Here is a 21191-nt window from a genome sequence, read left to right as displayed (position 1 = left end):
TAACAAATCGAGTTCCGGCACAATTTCAGATAATAACCAAACCAAACCGAATAACAAAACTGCAAAAGTGAACCTTTCAGATTACTTTGTATACCGGAGACCGAACCAAATTTTTTGGTAGGTTCAATTTAATCAGGCCTGTGCGTGTAGAAGCATAAATTACTCAGGGAAATGCTTGGTAGAGATAAAATGACAATTTGGTAAAATCTAGCATAAGAAAAACTTTCTTTGCCAACTACGTAGCTGCAACTATATAAAACTGTTGCAATCATATATATATACACACAAACAGAGATAAATAATAATAATATGTGACAGTCAAGTTTCTGTAATGATTTTCCAATTTCTGTAAGATCTATAGCCTAAAAAGCTTATTGTGTTCGAATGTTCAGAGTAGCAAAAGAGACTGTTTTGCATTCATCGAACAAGAATCTGAGTCTTGGCAGCGACTCGGGAGCATTTCTTCCGGTCAGATTTTCTAAGACCACATGCACAAATATCGAGAAGTTCGTAATCTTCTTCCCAGAATAACAGTGATGCCATCTCTGGATTTGCTAGGAGGAGTTTAGAAGTCAAGAATCCAGCGACTGTCCATGTCTGGTAGAGGCGAGACTGCTTTCCAATGAATTTGCCAGATCGGGTGTCGTAGTACTCTGGCCAACGATCTGCCAACAGTCTCTTCTCAGCCACTGCAAGAGCCTTTTCAGCTAGCTCTGGTCTTCCCATCTTCATACATGCTAATGTGAACTGTTTCGAAAATCACACACAAAAGTCTATTATAAACCAGAAATCCTCAGATGTTAAGGATGATATGCATAACCGAGGATTGTTAATACTTTTTCTCTAATCCAAATTACTGACATATATCTGCATACCTGCCAAAGAAGTGTTGGCCAGGATCCACTGTTGTGATACGACCAAGGCCTGCAAAGTTTAACAAGTGTTTTCAGGGTTGATTCACCGAAAAAGTTCAAGGCAAATACATATATTGTCACAAGCCCAGGGAGTTCACAAAGGAGAAAGTAAAGAGTAAGCGAAACTCACGTGTTCTTTGGGTCGCTTCCAGTTATTATACGCCAATCATCGTACTCTAATGCAGGGTAACAGATCTTAAGAGGCATATTCCCAATAATATCGTCCCATTTAGCTTCAATTAAGTTCAATATAGCTTCATTCTGCTTTGGTGTAGCCAAGGACGAAACAATAGACCAAAAGTTCCCAAGCGTGAAGAATCTGAAATCCATGTGTGCAGGTTGTAGGTTCCCAAGGAGATACCCACCTTGCTCGGGTATCCAGTCCATGAGCCATGGAGGAATTTGCTCAGGATAGATGTTGAACTTGTTAGTCGCATCCGTGGAATACTCTTCTGTCTTGTAACGGTATATCTCATTGATCTTTTTTATGTCCACCCAGTAGTATTCTCTGATATGAAAGGACAAAGCACTTAATCTATTGTTAATGGCTCTTACAAGATCCTTAGAGCTATCATTAACAGAAAGCATCTCACGGGAGCATCTTAGTGCTGAGTAGAATAACGACTGCAATGAATCCAAAGAGGAAATCATGAATCAGTCTCATAAAAAGATATATATCAACGCTATAAACAGAAAATGAGACAAAAGAGTTGGTACTTGGATTTCGAGAGGGTGGCCATGGATACCCATACGACGATCAATCATACAAGAACCATCAGTGACCAAAAGTGTTGGAAACATATCAAATCCATCTGCTAAACACAAGTTCATGATAAGCTTTATCCCTGTCTGAACATCTATCCTCTCTTGTAACGAGAAATCTCCAGTTATCTTTCCATATGCCCTCAAGAGAATAATCCACCACAAACCTATAAAGGACAAAAGAAACCAATCAGTAACAAAACTCCCTTAGAGAATACAATCAACATAATATTGACACTGACCAGAATCCACAGGAGCAACACGACCAATAGCTGATTCACCAAAATCCGGATCCAAAACCTCTTCCGTAGTGTTCTCATCAAGCGCCACAGTTCTTACTTTAAAACTTGCAGGCATCAAACCCTGTCCAGGACTGTAACAGTCTACAGTTTTCTCCCAACTCTTAAGAAAACAAACAAATCTCCATCAATACTATACCACACAACATCAATTCTCAACATCTACTAAAGTTCCTATATCATAATACATACCTGAAGCTGTAATGTATGAAGGAGAAAGTTCCTAACAATATCACCTTCACCTTTAAGCAAAAAAGCCAAAGCAGAAGGCACAAAATCTCTTATAAAAACTTGATCATAATTCAAAGGCATCTTATCTCCAGGATCATTCGCCGCCACTGTCCCAACCGGAGAACCACAATACCTAACAACAGCGTTTTCCAAAATCCTCCACGCTTCTTTCTCAGCTTCACTCTCTTCTCTCACAACTTTCTCACTACCAATAGAAACTGTTTCTACTTCTTCTTCGTTTTTGTGTATCCTTTCTAAAATTGCATCACTTTGAACATGAATTCTCTCGAAACTCTTGTCACTGAGATTAGTTTCAACGGATGTTGAGAATTGTCTTACGGAGATTCCCGTCGTCTTCTCGGAAAATCGATTTGGTAAAATCTTTGATTGGGGGAAACAGTAAATGGACGAAGAGACGAATCTCTGGCTTGATGATAAATGGCGAATTGAGGTGGTTCGAGATAAATCTGGTGGTGAATCCTTGGAGAAAGTGGAGAAGAAGAGGCTTCTGTGAAATCGTGAAGGAGTTTTCGTGGAAATTTTGCGGAGGAGATAGATTGCGCTCATGGTTAGAGATGAGAATTCGAAGAGGGAAACGGAAATCTGGAGAATGGAGAAATGAATCAAAATGAAGAGTTAGGGTTTTATAAATTGGGGGATTAGATCAGTTAAGCGATGGAGAAGAAGGAGATAAAATTGGGAATGAGTATATTCAATTTGGGAAAATAATGGGGTTAAGGTTAAAGTTTCGGGATTGGGGAAGAAGACAGATTAATTTCTTTCCTTTTTAGGAAAAGCGGTCTTATATTTGGATTATTATTTTGGAGTAAACAACAATCAAACGAAACAAAATGAAAACTATTGGCATAATTAGCATTCAAGGATCCAAAGGTTGATCAGATGAACTCTGAGATTCAATGAACCAACATAACCCTAGACACAATGAGTTATGCTTCCCAAAAAGTTGTGAATTCACTAGAACGTAGCTTACGAATGTGTCTCGTGTTATAACCCTAGAGAATGATTTATTATTTCCACTTGATAAAAAAAAAGTGAAGAGTTGAAAACTAATGATGAAAGGATAGTCGCCACGGCTGCACATTTGACAGATACGCTCGTGGTCGCTGCGCCAGTGGCCATTTGGGTGGTTCTCTCTCTTGCAACGGAACTGGCGGTTCACGTCGGCCAAGTGTTGGACTTCTATGACGTCAGCAATGATGTCAAATGATGTTTAACAATAAGTAATAATGTAAGTTCCAAATCAAAATTAGGCTATACATCAACATATGGAGTGAAGCGAATGATAAAACTTAAAACATAAATTCAATTATATATATATATATATATATATATATATATATATATATATATCTTCAAGTATAATGAAAGGATCAAATTATTCCAAACTTGTTTAATTTCTTCCGCTGATTCTTGATCTTCTTCTTCTCCCTAAAGTCGCCCACTCTTACAAGTTAACCATATCTTCATCATTGACGATGGATTATTATATTGCTGCTTGTTTTTTGTTTTCCTTACATTTTGAGCCAAAGATAAACTCCAAAAACCAAAACATGCTTTTCTCTTTAGTCGATCAAAAAAAGAAAAACACAGAACGAGAACTTCAATGTCCTATCAATATCTGGAGACGATTCTACGATTGCTTGGTGAAATTATTAGCCACACAGGCCTTGAAGAAAGTAACACTTGGCCAACCACAGAAACTTGGTAAAGTTGTATCAAAGGAAGAAAATTCTGATATTGGCTCTAATAACACATGTAATGTTGGAGAAAACATGGAAGAAAAGGAAACATTATCAGTCGATCGAGAACTAGTAGAGTTAAGTGTACAAAAAGAAAAGGCTCCAAGAAAAATTGTGAGCATAAAGGATGAAGTTGATGAGATACGAATAAGTTCAAGGAGAATCAAGAGGAGGACATCGAAAGGAAGTTTTAGTTCCTTCGATGAGCATGAGGTTATGTCTTTGAAACCATTGAAGTCGATTCTAAGAAAGGATTCAGGAGTAAGCAAAGATCCATGATTACATATTGGATCTGTTTTAAGAAATTAAAATTCCGTATGTAAGTTACGTAATTATGTCGTGATTGATATGTAAAATTAAAAATTTACATACTATCCCATGCACGTATGCATGGGTTTAAGTAAAACTTTTTAAAGTGTAAGATAAATTAGATTTTTTTTAAAATTATTGTTGATATTTAATCAATATTTTGGTTTTGGGGACTTTTTTAGTTTTTAGGCTTATAAATAATAGTGTTCAATGTCAATTATAATAATTTAATATGGACGTTTTGGTATATATATATATTTTTTTTTCAGCTCAGATTCGTATTTAATCAACTACGTAAAAATAACTAATCAAAGACACAAACTCAAGTATCGATCTCCGGTTCGGTATGCTTGTCCGACCTCTCTGGTTACATGCGTTGAAACTCATCCCCTAAGATTTGACGTTTTCAAAACTAAAAAGACTCATTATCATCACAGCTGACTAGTATTAGCACATATCCTCAACAACGTTTGACATGTTCATTACGTCTATACATTCATTCTCCTTCTTACTCAAAAATATGTACCAATAATAATACGAATTTTGTTAATTTGACATAGATCCAATTCTTTGATTTCTTTAATTATTTAATTTTAACTTCAAACTTTCCAGGCTCTACCATTCCTCCATGATGGTTTTCTCTTCAAAGTTTTGATAAGCATAACCTCTTCAATAGGGAAAAGTACCCAGAGACAATAATACCTCGAATTGTGTTTCAGTCAGATCATATTCCAAATAGCTCCTCAGCTCACATGGCAAGGTATCTTCATAATCGGGAAAGGTAATGATTGACCGGTGTTGTGGTTAAATAGCTATCCGTTAACCAATAAGACAGACGAAGCTGTTGATAGGATATAAGATTTCATATTGGACTTGGGGAATTTTGCAAGATGACTAGCAGACGAATATATATTAAGTCTTAAAACTTTTGCATGTTTATTATTGAAGGAAATACCGATACATTTGATTAGATTAATTCATCTTGGACACATATTTATCTTTTAAACATTTATATGACAGCAACATGCGTAGATCTTATCACATACGCCAAAATCATATTTGTTTGGCAAGCTTCTACAAAAGGTAGTGCACTTGTCGTTCCCACCACCACGAGGACAATATTCAAATCCTCCCTCGCAAGCCACGGAGTCAAATAACATTCCATAACCTGTTTATAATTAAACAATAAATCATTAAACCAATATGCACATTAATTAATTATATCAACAAAATCAAATTAAACCCATAATTAAAAAGTGAGGTATAAAAATAAAGCAGCACCTGAAGTTGTTGTACGACTGTGAACAAAAGATATGATGAAAAAGATAGTGAAAACAAATGCCACTAAAGTTCTCATGGTTATGGCCATTTTTATGATATTTGTTCTTAAGATTGGTTTAATGAATTTTTCTAGCTTAGATGACTGATTATATATATAACACAAACATATGTAAAAAGGTAATTTTTCTGGTAAAAAATAAAAAGGAACATGAACTTTCAATTTATTTCCTTATAGATATATAGTCAAAAGAAAATATTGTAGAATTGATTTCTTACGAAATTAGTCGGTCAATGACCAAAATATATTCAATGAATATTTCAGTAGACAAATATAATGTTCGATGGAAGAAAAACAATTCGAAATATTGAAAGTGATACATATTAAATGGTTCAGTTTGAGGTTGCTAGAGACATCTATAAATCTTGGTTTCTCAAAATTAGTCATTAACATAATCACAACATATGTTAAACTTAAATTATAACATTATATACTGTCATTTCTCAAGTCTACATTTGTTAATAAATTTGGCAGAAAACACATAATTACGTTTTGGCGTAGAATCTCTCTATAAAATAGCTATTGCCGTAAAATCTCTTATATATATGTTCACTTTAGCTGTAGATCTTTTTGCTAGCTTTGTTGGTTGTGACTTAGCTATTTTATCCAAAAAAGAACTATGTTAGTTGTAGATGTAGATGTTATTTTTTTCCTTTAAATTTCAAAATTTTTTAAAAAATATATGATTAAGAGAGATTAAGGATTAACTGTATATGTAAAAATTGTTATATATATATATATATTTTTTTTTTGCATTTCATTTATTACCATAAAAGTTTTCTCTTTTAAAGGATTTTTACAAAAACTAACATTTACAATCCCATACGACATTTTTTTGTCAGTGTCGTACAACTAAAAAGTCATTTCGGAAAACCGATCCAAAACTTGAAGATGATGCATGTACAGATGTACTCATCAAGAACTTGTATTCGACATCTGGATCAATACTGCAAGATGATCAAGAAATATGGTTCTGTCAATCTGCACGAGTGATACCAAAAAAAAAAGAAAAAAAAACAAAGTTTTGCAGTAAGATTTTGACTTGAAGTTAATTAAAAAAATTAAATAATGAACTCTAGTGTTACTTGTTTCTTTATTTTGTAATAAGAATCTAATTGGGTTAAATAATGAACTCTAATGTTATCTTTTTCATTATTTTGTAATAAGAGTCTAATTGGGATGTTGATCTTACTGCCAAGGTCCGAGAGGCGTTCCACAAAGAGGAGGCAAACCACTACTCCCCATCCATGATCAACGAGTGGAGCAGTTATGGGTCAAATGAAATAAGCTAAATGGCGCAAACGAAGATATTTTTGAAAGTTTTAAAATGGATATTTCCGATGCATTAAATAATGCGGGTTCCGATGAGTTGTAAAAGAAATCGGAAAACTGATTATTGTAACATTTTTTTTTTGTATCAAATTGTAATGCTTTATGATTCGATCTACACAACATAAAACATGATAACTAATTCTGACCAAACACATATATAATAATGTAGGTTACCTCTTCACGTTGTTATAGTTTAAACAAAACAATAACGTAGATTGAGTATCTCTACACGTTGTCATTCCTGAAGAGTGTCGTTGACTTTTTAGTTTTTTGTTCTTTTCCTCATATTTTCCAATTTTTGAATCCGATCAAACAACTTGTGAAAACTTTTCTTTCCAAATTTGTTTCCATGGCGCAGCAGAGCCAACGTCCAATCTCAAACCGTCACATCTCTCTCCTCAACCGTAACGGTCTCATCCTCCTTCTCCTTCTAGCTCTCTTTGTTATCCTCGGTGTATTCTTACCTTTGACAAAATCTTCCTTGTTCATGTTTCCAAACACAACATCTTCTTCTCTTTCTCCTTCTTCTTCTTTATCGGTCTCCGACTGGCGCGACTATTCCCTTGCTCAAGCCGTTAAGTTTGTTGCTAAGAACGAGACTGTGATCGTCTGTGCTGTTAGCTACCCTTTCTTGCCTTTTCTTAACAACTGGTTGATTAGCATTTCTAGACAGAAACATCAAGAAAAAGTTCTTGTGATCGCTGAAGACTATGCTACTTTGTACAAAGTCAACGAAAAGTGGCCTGGTCATGCTGTTCTCATTCCTCCGGCGTTGGATCCTCAATCCGCACACAAATTTGGTTCCCAGGTACAGAGAGAGTTTTCACCTTTTCGTATCCGAAGTCTGACCCTAGCTTGAAATAATATCCTTAACTTTAAATTCTTAAAATCTAGCTTAGAAACTCGGGTTTTTATGTACATGTGTTTTTGATAATTTAGATCAAATACTTAGTTTTCTACTTTACATAGATCTTTGATCTTTATTAGCTAGATTTAACTTACATTTAAGAATATTATTATATCGAGCTAAGGACACACGTGGGATATACCGATTGCTCGGGTCATAAATTGTAAAATGATTCTGCATCCCCTGTTTTATGGTATAGTCGCTTATGGGATATGTTTGAAGTTATACCACAAAGACGCTATCCATGCATAGACCAAACTATTCTTGGGGTAGAATAGTATCCCATGCCAGCTAGTATGTGTTTTTGTCTCTAAGTGGTGTTATAGGATATTATGGTTGGAGGTTACCGATCATACATCTGTAATAGTATGTCCCATATTAGGTCCCATACTTCTAATCTCTCTTCAATTTTTTCCAAAAAGTCGATGACTATTCATAACTATCACATTAACATCATAAAAGAGTTAGACCAAATGTGATAATATATGCAAAGAATTTGAATACTGCAATCCGATGTTTTACCTAATTTATTATATTATATTAGGGTTTCTTCAATCTGACATCTCGGAGGCCACAACATCTCTTAAACATTTTGGAGCTAGGTTACAATGTTATGTACAATGATGTTGATATGGTCTGGCTACAAGATCCATTTGACTATTTACAAGGAAGCTACGATGCATACTTCATGGATGACATGATTGCGGTACGTAACATATTTGCATCTTTTGCATTTTAATTCTAGTGTTTATGTAATTTTATTCTTGGTTTGATTTTTGTGCTGCCAGATTAAGCCTTTGAATCACTCCCATGATTTACCACCTCTAAGTCGAAGCGGAGTTACTTATGTATGTAGCTGCATGATTTTCTTGCGTTCCACTGATGGCGGAAAGCTTCTAATGAAGACATGGGTCGAGGAAATTCAAGCTCAACCTTGGAATAACACTCAAGCAAAGAAACCACATGATCAGCCTGCTTTTAATCGGGCACTTCACAAAACAGCTAATCAAGTATGTAACGTTGCTCCTCCAAATTCCACATTTGCTTTATCTAAAATTTTCACAAGCTTTCTTTACCTAATCATTGGCTAGACTTAGTAAGATTTATTGTTAGTTTTAAATTGTGATTCGGTTAGTAGTTAGACCAAAACTTTTTGGTACTTTAAGATTCTAATTTTATCTACTCCTAACTCCTCTAATATACTAATGGATGTTTGATTACGACTTTTTGGTACTCAAATGTTATTTCTTTCGTGATCTTCTATTGAGCAGGTAAAAGTCTACTTGCTTCCGCAATCAGCTTTCCCATCAGGAGGATTGTACTTCAGGAATGAGACATGGGTTAACGAGACAAGGGGGAAACATGTCATAGTCCACAATAACTACATTATCGGTTACGACAAGAAGATGAAACGTTTTCAAGACTTTAGTCTATGGCTAGTCGATGATCATGCTCTTGAGTCCCCACTCGGAAAACTAGAGTATAATTTAAATGCACCGAATAACATTTCCTCTTTTTGTTGCTATCTTTAGAATAACATCGATATCAATTATTTGCCCTTTCTTTTTGCTTCTCAGGATATATCAAGAGCAGAATACTACTACTGAAGGGAAAAATCTGACGAAAATAGTGAGAAAACAGAGGAAAAACAGGGGTAAAAAACACAAGTTACCCTAGAGAGGACTTCTCCTTACGTACGACAAGTGTAGGATCTCGAAATTGTTGCGCGGAGATTTATTCAAACTCGATTACTTAGATATATGTTCAAAGTCTCCCATTATAATATGATATTTATACATAAATACTCATCAGCACTATTTCATTAATAACTTTTATGTAAGGTATGGTCAATACGAATATCCGAATTAACATGAGATTTTCTTAAGAATAAAAAATCTCTATGATAGGTATAATGACTAGGATCTTCAAATCGCTTTAGCAATCCAAGTTACCGTCAGTGAACACAAGATTTGAACAAGCAACGTACACAAATAGCGTCCGTTACATTTTTCTATTCATTCTCCTTCTTCCCACTATGTAACATGAAAAAATTTGTTACATAATTTGTCATATATACAAAATACCCTATCACATATATAATCCAAAATAACATAATACAAGTCTTGTTCATCTCCATATGAAGTGAGGGAACTTTTACTGAGCTACTTACTACTAACCTATTATAGCAAGGAATTACAGGCATATGTTAGAAAAGATCAAAGTAGATGGAGAATTTAACAAAAGCAAAAGAGAAAAAGAAGAAAAGAAAAAGACAGAGAAACCATTTCTTCAGATTAGTAGTAGCACTTATCATCGTCCTCTTCCTCGGACGGTTCTCGGATATGGATTCGGAATCACTGTGTTCGGCGATATCCTCATCTTTGTCTTTGGTTGCTTCCTCATCTTCTTTTTCTGACGCTCCGCAGGATTCAGATTTAGCGACGCTATCTTTATCTTTTTCTTCTTTGCGTAACGATTCGCTGAATTCATGTATATACCAGAGATCATCTTCATCTGCAGAACCCACATTGTTGTTTCGCTCTGTTTCATCCGTCAAGATCTGGACACCACATTCAACAATGTCGAAATGTTTGTGTATGCTGCTGAATTCGAGCACTATCTCTCTGCTAGAGGGGTAGAAAAAGGACACCGGGTTCACCATATGAAATATAAATAGATGTTCCATTCGATATTTATAGACATCCGTTAGTACAAACTCCTTGTCAGTGGAGTTTACTGAGTTGCTGATGACTATGCAACGACACAGTAGTCTTGAAACTATGGTAGAATCTCTGTCTTTATGATCAAACTCTGTAGAAATCACAACGCAAACCTTATAGGAAGCAGAATTAGGAATTGTTAATGAATTTCCTCTGGCTCGATGATCGAACAGTGCAGGTACTTTTCTTCCTGGTAAGAGAGCTCGCCCATCAACAAACCGTTGTTGAAAAATCGCTTGTCGCGCTTGTCGATCCAATTTGAAACAGTTGCTGAAATCAAGGTCTGCATTTGGAGTGTTTAAAGGTTCACTTACTCTCTCCAGTGATTCACAATGGCTTGCCCGTAGCCATTTGAGTGAACTAGGAAGCTTCGGCAATGACGTGAGTTTTTTACAGTTTGATAGAGCAAGGACACGTAGATTATGAAGACCTTTGATGCAATCTGTAATACTCTCAATACCACTGTTGTCTATGTGTAGCTCTGTTACACTCGTGGGGAGAAGTGTTGAAAAGGTCTTGAGATTTACACTGCCACTTATATCGAAAGACTCAATATGCGAGAAATGCCTAAGTGACGCGGGAAATTCTGCAATCGTAGTCTCCATTACAGAGAGCCTAATGATGTTGGCAGGAATATCTGGAAAACTTTTCAGTCGTAAGCATCCCATCATCTTGATATCTTCGAGAGATACCAAGTTGGTGAGAGTTGGAATGACTTGTAGACGTCTGCAATGATTCGTCTCTAAGAAGTATAGTTTATGAAGATTAGAAATTGAGGATGGAAGCTCTAACAAAGCAACGCATTCATGCAAATCCAGACGCTCCAGATTTTTAGCATTTGAAAGATTTGGGAGTTCCTTCAAACGAGATGACCTAGAGAGCTTCATCGTTTTGAGATTTGCAAGCAGCTGCACGTAAAAATCATAATATAATCAATAAGTACCGTTTCAACATAGTTTATATATATTTTTCTATGTGAATATTCCTAACATCAAATATCAGCTGTATCGTCTCATATCAGCACAAATAATAAATAACTAACCTGAGTTCCTTCCCATAGCTTCTCGAGCTGGCTATCCGGCATGTTGAGTTCGACGAGATTTTCTGGGCAGAATCTACGAGGAAGGGTCTTTCTCGTGTATGCATCCCAACGAAGTAAGCTTAGGCGAGGAAGAAAATCCATCTCCTCTGGAATGTGCACTTGTCCTTTTCCAGTAAACCACGGATCGTAAACTTTTAGCAACAAAAGATTGTGCATTCTTTCAAACGCCTTAGCGCTTATTGTTAATTTGTTGATCTCTCCTACGTCAAATGATATACCTGCGATTGATCCATTACCCTAACAAAAAATATTCCAAAGCAAAACTTGTTATTGGCAAGATCTGCTTTAAACAGCAGTGAATAAACATGATAGCGCAAACAGAAAGCTTACTTCTGCATTTTCCAAAACATAAGAAATCTCTTGGGTATCTACAAGAATCTGGCGTTTCCAAGGCTCTTGTTTGGAAATGACTTGTCTAGCCATTACTTTTAGCAAACGGTGCATTACCACTATACCTTTAGCGCCATGACCTATATGTATAAGATGTCTATTGGCTAATATTTTTAACCCAAGTCTAACATTCAAGTTAGTTTTTGCCAGCATGGATGTCACATAATCAGCATGTTGATAATTGAAGAAGACTGCAATGTAGAGAAATAGAGCTTGGTCTTTCTCATGTAAACTTTCATAGCCCACTTTCAATACACTCTCAATTCTTCCATCAAGACAAGTTTGCAATCTTGGTAGTTCTTCTATCCAGTCAGAATAGTTCTTTCCCCGCAATGATGACCCTAAAACATGCAGAGCCAATGGAAGATAACCACAAAGCTTTGCAACTTCAGCAGCAAGATTCATAAACCGATCAGGTGGAGAGAGTTGTCTAAAAGCGGATAGACAAAAGATCATTAAAGCTTCTTTACTTGATGGAAAACCCACGTGGTATATATCACTGATACCATGTTGCTGTAAAATCTCTTTGTTTTCAGTGGTCACTATGACCCTACTTCCAGGACCAAACCACTCGATATTAGCCAAAGCATCAAGTTGATCTAGACTCTCCACATCATCAAGAATGATAAGAACCTTCTGGTCGTGTAGCCTCTCTCGTATCACACCTAAATGGGCTATCCTAATGCCATCTAGGTTCAAAATCTTTGAAAGAAGTTGCTCTTGTAACCGCAACCTCAAACCATACTCAACAAGACCAATCTTATAGCTTTCATGAAGGTTGTCCATAAAACAATTATGCTGAAACCGTTTAGATAGTACACTATGTAAAGCTCTGGCAATGGTACTCTTACCAATGCCTGCAGGACCAGAGATTCCAACAATCTTAGCTCCATCATAATCTAAATCAAGCAAAGACTCTATTTTTCTCAAATGAGCTTCAAGTCCAATCATGCCATCAAAATCCCTAGACGGTGTGGTATTGAGTTTATCTGAAACATCACTTGCAATCTTCTCTATCATCTTCGCTTCATTGTCCCTAACCAAAGACAAAGAAAAAAAGCCTATTCATGAGAAAAACAAAATCAAGAATTGATACTATAATTCATAAACTCCAATTCATCACAATTAATATCCTACGACATAAAAGTATAAAACGCAAACCAGTTTTGGAAATGTTCTCCAGCGATGTTGCCCACATAGGTCAACGCTTGGCTCCATTTTTGCCTCTGCTCCTCTGTTTTACGAGCACATGTTTCATTGAAAGCAATCCCGAAATCTCCAGTTTGTTTCCTTACATCAGAAGGATGTACTCCGTAGAAGACAGTCATCACAATCTGCCCTAATTGTTCTTTGCAATCTAAAATCTCCAACAACTCATCCAAACACCAACTGGAAGAAGCATAGTTCTTCGAGAGCAATACGATAGCGATCCTTGATTCTCTAATCGCTTCCGTGAGAGCTGGGGCGATGATTTGGCTTCTCTCGATCCTTTGATCATCGAACATTGTAATTCCATTGTAGTTAAATTGTTTGCGTAAATGACTGAGAAATGTTTTGCGGACGTCTGGTCCATGGAAACTCGTGAAGACATTGTATCTCCAGGTGCGACGTGAAGAAGAAGAAGAAGAAGAAGCCATGAGAGGTTCAAAATCACAGATTCCCAGAGAGCGTGAAATGTTTCTTTGGAACGTAAACGAAAGTAGAGAAGAAAAATTCAAAGTCAACGTGACTTCGAAGAAATGGGAATGTGGGCTCCGGTAATAATGCAAACGCGCAATGGAAGGTTTCTTGTTGGGAAGATTAATGCATGCTATGTGACATATGTGTAAAACAGATTTATCGTTAGAAAAAAAAAAAAAAAAACAGATTTTAATCTATTTAGAAATACAGCTCACAAGTGGTGAACTCGTAAACACCAAGTTCTCTTTTCAATCTCTTCTTTCACCTTGGCTCGGTGTGAAGAGGTGATTCAGTTTCTTACAACGAGCTCAAATTCTTGTGATTCACGTGTTGTTTCTAGGTTGATATTTTGAATTTGCGTTATCAAAACTGAACACAGAGTCACATAGAAGTTCTCATTATATACTGTCTAGCTATTGTTGATATATATGGAATATGGTTACATGCACAATTGATGGCTCAGATGATATATATTAGAGATGGGCTTATTTACTTGTACATTAGGTCAAGCCTAATATTTAAAGTTTTAGAAGAAGATTATTAAGAACACAAAAATTTAAGAATAACTCTCATATTAGATATCAAATCTAATATGTTTATTGTGACTGGTCATTTTTTTCTAAAATTTATAAGGGTGATTTGCATGAATAACACTTTTTGAGAGAAAAATTAAGAATATAGCACTATATATGTAATTATTAAGTAATTAACTTAAGGGGTAGGTAAAATGATCTAAGGTGGTGGTGGTGGTGGTTCCAGCGACGATGGCGGTGGTGGTTCCGGCGACGGCGGCGACGGTGATTCCGGCGACGGCGGCGGTAGTGATTCCGGCGGTGGTGATTCCGGTGGAGGTGGTTGTCCGGCGATGGTGGTAGTTCCGGCGGCGGCGGTTGTCCGGCGATGGTGCGGTGGTTGTCCGGCAACGGCGGCGGTGGTTGTCCGGCGATGGTGACGGTGGTTGTCCGGCGATGGTGACGGTGGTTGTCCGGCGGTGGCGGCGCGGTTTTCCGGCAACGGCGGTGGTTGCCGGCGATGGTCGTTATGGTGGTGATTCCGGCGGCGGCGGTTTTCCGGCGACGGTGGTTGTGGTTGTCCGGCGACGGCGGTGGTTGTCCGGCGACGGAGGTGGTTGGCCGGCGGTGGAGGTGGTTGGCCGGCGGCGGTGGTTAGCCGCCGGCGGTGGTTGTAGTGGTGGTTAATGGTGTTAGTAGTGGGGATAAAACTGTAATAATATATATTACATATGTTATATTGTTAGGTTGTTTTTATTGGTTAGTTTGTTAATTTATAAAAATTTTAAGGTTATATCTGCAAATTATCCAATTAATAATGTATTTTTGTTTTTATAATTTAATTAAAGTTGTATATTATTTTTGGAAAGATATCTTTTTGTTAATTTCTTTTTTATAAGATGAAAATAACTTGGTAATTCGATTTGAATACGAAAGTAACGGTATATTGAAATTAGTGACACCCATACCCGATCCAAACCTGATGGGTGGTTATCCGAATCCGATCCGAGATCTATAAATATCCGAACGGATCCTATACGTCTACACCCGAATATCCAAAAACCTAAAATATCCGAACCGAATTCGAATGGGTATCCGAACATCCATGCCTATTTGTTACTTTTGATATTTTATTGACGTTTAGAAGAAAAAGAAATATTAGTAGAACTGGAATTTGGTAATTTGATTAGGAGAAGGAAATAGTGGTATTCAATTGTAAAAATATAAAATCTTACATTTTTAAATAAGGAATTTTAGTAGACTCGTAAATTGACTATATAACACTTCTTTTTCCAAAGGCATTGTAACGTAATATCTTACAAAAACCAAGATTGTTTTTAATTAGGTACTTCCCTAACATTAATATAGAGATTTAAGAAAAATCAAAAACTGCCAGTTAAATTCAAAACATATCAACATATCAAAATGTCTAGAGTTTCTTTTTGTATATTATATGGGTCGAGACATAAGATATCCAGCATGCCATCTTATGTGTGTACGCCGTTTGCCAAATAATCAACCTAGACAACACTTGAATCAAAAGAAAATCACATAATCGCACCGAGTAAGGACGAATGAAGAGGTTGAGAACAGAGGTTGGTGTTTATGATAATGAGTTCTATCAAGATAGCTTCCACGCATGCATTAATCTTCCTAACATTTTGTTAAAAACTTTCCCAAGGAAAAAAACATTTTCGAACCATTTAGGAAGTTAAGAATATAATACCTAATATGGTTGTGGTTTACTCTGTAAATGACAAAAATTCTTCAAAATCTCTTCGCAATTTCTTCTCTCAAACCCCACTTGTTTTCTAAAACCACATTTAACTCTTCTGAAATTTCTTTTACTTTGCAAAGAAACTTCACATCCATGTCTCTCTTAACAAGTGAACTCAGCTTTGCTAGCTATTTTCTCGTCCGCATAATGGTAAAAGAATGATCCTAAACACATCTGGCCAAGAATGGACAGTATATATACAAATTGTTATGTACGCTTCATTATGACTTTTCTTTTCTTTCTTTTTGTTTTTCTCCATATTCGTTTGTAATAATACATTTAAACTTTCGAAATTTCTTTAACTTTGCAAAGAAACTTCCCATTTCTCTCTCTCTATTAAGTGAACACTATTTTCCCATTCTTATCCAAGACTCAAAATCTGTGATTTTGAACCACTCAAGATCATCTCTCATGGCTTCTTCTTCTTCCTCACCTCGCAACTGGAGATACAATGTCTTCACGAGCTTCCATGGACCAGACGTCCGTATTAAATTTCTCAGTCATTTACGTCAACAGTTTATTTACAATGGAATTACTATGTTCGATGACAACGGGATCGAAAGAAGCCAAATTATCGCTCCAGCTCTCAAAAAAGCCATTGGAGAATCGAGGATCGCGATCTTATTGCTCTCGAAGAACTATGCTTCTTCCAGTTGGTCTTTGGATGAGCTATTGGAGATTTTAAAGTGCAAAGAAGATATAGGGCAAATAGTGATGACTGTCTTCTACGAAGTTGATCCTTCTGATGTCCGCAACCAAACCGGAGATTTTGGGATTGCTTTTAAAGAAACTTGTGCTCATAAAACAGAGGAGGAGAGGCAAAAATGGACCCAAGCTTTGACCTATGTGGGCAACATTGCCGGAGAAGACTTTAAACACTGGTTTGTATTTAGTTAAGTACAGTTTATTTTTCTTATGATGAATAATGGTGTTTTATGATTTTATGTGGGATGACATGGGTTGTGAAGTTTGGAATTTGATTAATCTGATAAATTTGAAACTTTTAAGTATATTTGACAGGGATTTTGCTATGGTATGTTATAGCGTGTAATGAATAGGAGTTTGATTACTATAGTTATAAATATCAATTCTTTAAGTATATTTGATCAAAATTTGTTGTGGTTCTAATTACTGTTATATTTCGTCGTTATGAATATCAGATATTAATTAATATCTGATATTGCATTCTATTTTAGAGTAGGTTTAATTGTTGAGGGGAACCATAAATCGGTAGTGTCCATGCAAGGAAACAGAGGAATGGTCTCTTTATGATTTTTTCTCATGAATTTTCTTTTCTTTTTGTTAGGCCCAATGAAGCTAAAATGATCGAGAAGATTGCAAGAGATGTTTCAGATATACTAAACGTCACACCGTGTAGGGATTTTGATGGCATGGTTGGACTAAACGATCATTTGAGGGAAATGGAGTCTTTGCTAGATTTAAAGAATGATGGAGTTAAGATTGTTGGAATCTCTGGTCCTGCAGGCATTGGTAAAAGTACCATTGCTACAGCTTTACATGGTCGACTCTCTAACATGTTTCAGCGTACTTGTTTTGTGGACAATCTTAGGGAAAGCTATAAGATTGGTCTTGATGAGTATCGTTTGAAGTTGCACTTACAACAGCAACTTCTTGCATATGTTTTAAATCAGGATAAAATTAGGGTGGGCCATTTAAGTGTGATGAAAGAAAGGCTTGACGACTTGAGGGTTCTTATTATTCTTGATGATGTGGAGCATCTATATCAACTAGAGGCTTTGGCTGATATCAGGTGGTTTGGTCCTGGAAGTAGGGTGATAGTGACCACTGAAAACAGAGAGATTTTGCTGCAACATGGTATCAAGGATATATACCATGTGGGTTTTCCATCAGAAGGAGAAGCTCTAATGATCTTTTGTCTATCTGCTTTTAGACAACCCTCTCCACCTTATGGTTTTTTGAAGCTTACATATGAAGTTGCAAGTATTTGTGGTAATCTTCCATTGGGTCTGCATGTTTTGGGGACGTTATTGTGGGGAAAAAGTCAGGCTGACTGGATTGAAGAACTACCAAGGTTGAAAGACTGTCTTGATGGAAGAATTGAGAGTGTATTGAAAGTTGGCTATGAGAGTTTATATGAGAAAGACCAAGCTCTTTTTCTCCTCATTGCAGTCTACTTCAATTATGATTATGTTGATTATGTGACATCCATGCTAGAAAATACTAACGTATTGGATGTTAGACTTGGGTTGAAAAAACTAGCTAATAGATGTCTTATACAAATAGATATAGACCATAATCGCAAAAGTAGAGTCGTAATGAACCGGTTGCTACAAGTAATGGCTCGAGAAGTTATTTCCAAACAAAAAATTTCCAAACGAAAGATTCTAGAAGATCCCCAGGATATTTGTTATGTTCTAGAAGAGGCAAAGGTATGTTTTCTTAATTTAAGGGGGTTTGCATTACTTACCATGTTATTGTTTGAGCATATTATCTCTGGCCACTAACAAGTTGTTTGGAATATTTGTTAGGGTAAAGGATCAGCTTTAGGATTATCATTGGACGTAGCAGAGATCAAAGAATTAGTAATAAACAAAAAGGCTTTTAAAAAAATGTGCAATCTTCTCATCTTAAAAGTCTTTAATGGGACGGATCCCCGAGATAGTAAATTGCACGTACCAGAGGAGATGGAGCTTCCATCTAGCATAAGGTTACTACATTGGGAGGCATACCCGAGAAAATCTTTTAGATTTGGTCCAGAAAATCTCGTCACACTCAACATGGAGTACAGTGAGCTCGAGAAGCTATGGAAAGGAACTCAGGTAAGTTACTTACGTGTGTTGATGGGAAATGAGATATTTGATGTTGGCAATAGTCTAATAGCACATTTTGTTCTGATTTTCACGTTCAGCCACTTGCAAATCTCAAGGAGATGAACTTGTGTGGGTCATCTTGTTTGAAGGAACTCCCAGATCTTTCGAAAGCAGCAAATCTGGAGAGATTGGATGTGGCTGAGTGCAATGCTTTGGTAGAGATTCCATCCTCAGTTGCGAATCTTCACAAAATAGTTAACTTACACATGGAATCCTGTGAAAGTCTAGAAGTCATTCCAACTCTCATCAACTTGGCATCTCTTAAGATTATCAACATACATGATTGCCCACGGTTGAAAAGTTTTCCAGATGTTCCCACCAGCCTCGAGGAACTTGTGATAGAGAAAACAGGGGTACAAGAATTGCCTGCATCATTTAGGCATTGCACTGGTGTTACTACTCTTTATATATGTTCCAATAGAAATCTCAAGACCTTCTCAACACATCTCCCCATGGGTCTAAGGAAGCTAGACCTAAGCAATTGTGGTATTGAGTGGGTTACAGATAGCATCAAAGATCTTCATAATCTATATTACCTTAAACTATCAGGCTGCAAAAGACTTGTGTCTTTGCCAGAACTCCCTTGTTCGCTCGAGTGTCTATTTGCAGAGGATTGTACATCACTAGAAAGAGTAAGTGACTCTCTAAACATTCCAAATGCGCAGTTCAATTTCATCAAATGCTTCACATTGGATAGAGAAGCACGACGAGCGATTATTCAACAATCGTTTGTTCATGGGAATGTTATCTTACCAGCAAGAGAAGTACTTGAAGAAGTCGATTACCGAGCGAGAGGAAATTGCTTAACAATTCCTCCTTCTGCTTTCAACAGATTTAAGGTTTGCGTTGTGTTGTCAATTCACTAGACGATGTCGAAGAATTCGAGTCTTACAAAGCTTACGAACTAGGACTTGCATGTCATTGCAGAGTCATTGGCGACTCAGTAAAATCCGCTTCCGAGGATTTCCAACTACAAACCGTCTACACGTTCCAAACGGAACATGTCTTTATATTTGACATTAGCTTCCCATTAATTTTTAATGGACGAAAGATAATGCTCAAGTTCTTCGGTGGTTACGCTCGCATTATTGAATGTGGTGTCCAGATCTTGATGGACGAAACGGACGGAAGCAACAAAGGGTTATTTGAAAATGTAGAATGGCGTACATATAAATCCTACGAAGAAGCAGTTGAAAAAGAAGAGTATCAATGGGATACAAATCAATCCGAAGAAGAAGAAGAAGATGATCTATGGGATACACATGAATCCAACGAAGCATTCGACAAAGAAGACCATGACTACGAATCTGCTCCCACCGCATATGAAGACATCTGCTTGAATCCTTCACCTAAGCTAGATCCGATTCCAAATCCAACAGCCTCATCTTCACGGCCGTTGTCTCGTTTTACTTTCCCAGATTCGGCGGCGGCGTTTGCTACCCCTCGAATAGATGATGAAGCGTCCAATAAAGACGACAATGAAGAGGGAGACAAATCTGAAATTGTGTCCGAAGACAAAGATGAAGATACCGCCCACGACGGTGACTACCAATCAATATCAAGCAAGTTGCTTCATATGTTATCTCTTTGCGTTAATTGATTTCGTTAGGCTATCTACTTGTGTGATGAACTGATGATTCTATGCTTTATGTAGACATAAACTTATTTCATGTTGCTTTTGTATTTGGCACATAAATTTTTTTTTTTTAAAGAAATAGAGACTTGTAGTTGTCAAATTTATTTCATGTCATGAAGTATATTTCTATATCTCTAGATCTCTCTCATGTTTTGGGGAGAATATATGGAAAAATCCCTATCATTGACATTGTCATTGATTGCTCTCGTTGAGCTTTAATCAGTGTAGAATGCAGAAAAACTCAGTGATGCATGGTGGAGTTTTTTTTAATACTTTTCCATTTATTTTGGTAAATTTTGGAATGCTTTCTGGTTTAGATTTTCATGTTTTATGATTGGGAAAATTGAAAATAAAGGACAAATATATAAGCATTTGTCCATATATGCATTCTATGAACAAATAGCAACTATTCCTTCATTAGATTGAACCAATTCTTTTAAAAATAATTAAGAAAATATTGTAGAAAAATGATAAAGAAAACATGAGGATATATAAATATAAAAAATATGTGGTTTTTATTGACGTTTTGAGTAGATAAAATTTGTTCTATAACGTTTAGAATACACATTCTTTTCAAATTAGAATATGTATTCTATACATTTTATATGTTCTACAAAAATTAGATTATACACACTCAACATGTTCTCTAAATGAATAAATCAAGCTCTC

The 21191-nt window shown here is 36.4% G+C and overlaps 7 protein-coding genes across 13 annotated transcripts; 3 read left to right on the top strand and 4 right to left on the bottom strand.

The window, feature by feature from the left end:
* Positions 1–199: 199 nt before the first annotated feature.
* On the bottom strand, positions 200–3229 carry A/N-InvA (Plant neutral invertase family protein). The gene is made up of 6 exons (NM_104533.4): positions 2168–3229; positions 1919–2078; positions 1632–1843; positions 1045–1538; positions 876–924; positions 200–747 (listed from the first exon to the last, which is right to left on the bottom strand). Exons 1-6 carry the CDS (start codon positions 2771–2773, stop codon positions 418–420), a joined length of 1851 nt encoding a protein of 616 aa, NP_176049.1. The 5' UTR covers positions 2774–3229; the 3' UTR covers positions 200–417.
* On the top strand, positions 3149–4245 carry AT1G56555 (uncharacterized protein; the record flags this gene model as incomplete). Its single annotated transcript, NM_148597.1, has 3 exons — positions 3149–3201; positions 3287–3413; positions 3892–4245. 3 exons carry the CDS (start codon positions 3149–3151, stop codon positions 4243–4245), a joined length of 534 nt encoding a protein of 177 aa, NP_683438.1.
* Positions 4246–5173: 928 nt separating this feature from the next.
* AT1G56553 (defensin-like protein) lies at positions 5174–5661 on the bottom strand. The gene is made up of 2 exons (NM_001036123.3): positions 5557–5661; positions 5174–5443 (listed from the first exon to the last, which is right to left on the bottom strand). Exons 1-2 carry the CDS (start codon positions 5642–5644, stop codon positions 5277–5279), a joined length of 255 nt encoding a protein of 84 aa, NP_001031200.1. The 5' UTR covers positions 5645–5661; the 3' UTR covers positions 5174–5276.
* A 1335-nt stretch (positions 5662–6996) lies between these two features.
* On the top strand, positions 6997–9774 carry RGXT3 (RhamnoGalacturonan specific Xylosyltransferase 1). 2 transcript variants are annotated; one of them, NM_104532.4, is made up of 5 exons: positions 6997–7754; positions 8398–8559; positions 8642–8863; positions 9125–9333; positions 9431–9774. In NM_104532.4, the coding sequence occupies exons 1-5, from the start codon at positions 7296–7298 to the stop codon at positions 9528–9530; spliced, it is 1152 nt and encodes a 383-aa protein (NP_176048.1). In that variant the 5' UTR covers positions 6997–7295; the 3' UTR covers positions 9531–9774. The 2 variants fall into 2 exon arrangements, with proteins under 2 accessions (NP_176048.1, NP_001322977.1); NM_001333789.1 differs by having other exon boundaries at positions 9125–9774.
* A 96-nt stretch (positions 9775–9870) lies between these two features.
* Positions 9871–13781, bottom strand: AT1G56540 (Disease resistance protein (TIR-NBS-LRR class) family). 2 transcript variants are annotated; one of them, NM_104531.2, is made up of 4 exons: positions 13227–13781; positions 12006–13101; positions 11616–11912; positions 9871–11481 (listed from the first exon to the last, which is right to left on the bottom strand). In NM_104531.2, the coding sequence occupies exons 1-4, from the start codon at positions 13700–13702 to the stop codon at positions 10060–10062; spliced, it is 3291 nt and encodes a 1096-aa protein (NP_176047.1). In that variant the 5' UTR covers positions 13703–13781; the 3' UTR covers positions 9871–10059. The 2 variants fall into 2 exon arrangements, with proteins under 2 accessions (NP_176047.1, NP_001321319.1); NM_001333788.1 differs by having other exon boundaries at positions 12006–13781.
* Positions 13782–14477: 696 nt separating this feature from the next.
* Positions 14478–16129, bottom strand: AT1G56530 (hydroxyproline-rich glycoprotein family protein; the record flags this gene model as incomplete). The annotated part of the gene is made up of 2 exons (NM_104529.1): positions 14478–14967; positions 16062–16129. The coding sequence occupies 2 exons, from the start codon at positions 16127–16129 to the stop codon at positions 14478–14480; spliced, it is 558 nt and encodes a 185-aa protein (NP_176045.1).
* A 159-nt stretch (positions 16130–16288) lies between these two features.
* AT1G56520 (Disease resistance protein (TIR-NBS-LRR class) family) lies at positions 16289–20757 on the top strand. 5 transcript variants are annotated; one of them, NM_001333786.1, is made up of 5 exons: positions 16289–16915; positions 17341–18445; positions 18545–18835; positions 18925–19725; positions 19814–20757. In NM_001333786.1, exons 1-5 carry the CDS (start codon positions 16446–16448, stop codon positions 19901–19903), a joined length of 2757 nt encoding a protein of 918 aa, NP_001321224.1. In that variant the 5' UTR covers positions 16289–16445; the 3' UTR covers positions 19904–20757. The 5 variants fall into 5 exon arrangements, with proteins under 5 accessions (NP_001321224.1, NP_176044.1, NP_001321226.1 ...); NM_001198323.1 differs by having other exon boundaries at positions 16392–16915; positions 18925–19739; positions 19814–20702; NM_104528.3 differs by having other exon boundaries at positions 18925–20757.
* The last annotated feature ends 434 nt before the right edge of the window (positions 20758–21191 follow it).

Source organism: Arabidopsis thaliana (assembly GCF_000001735.4).
Source record: "Arabidopsis thaliana chromosome 1 sequence".
Lineage (NCBI taxonomy): Eukaryota > Viridiplantae > Streptophyta > Magnoliopsida > Brassicales > Brassicaceae > Arabidopsis > Arabidopsis thaliana.
This window is presented reverse-complemented; position numbering and strand designations above follow the sequence as displayed.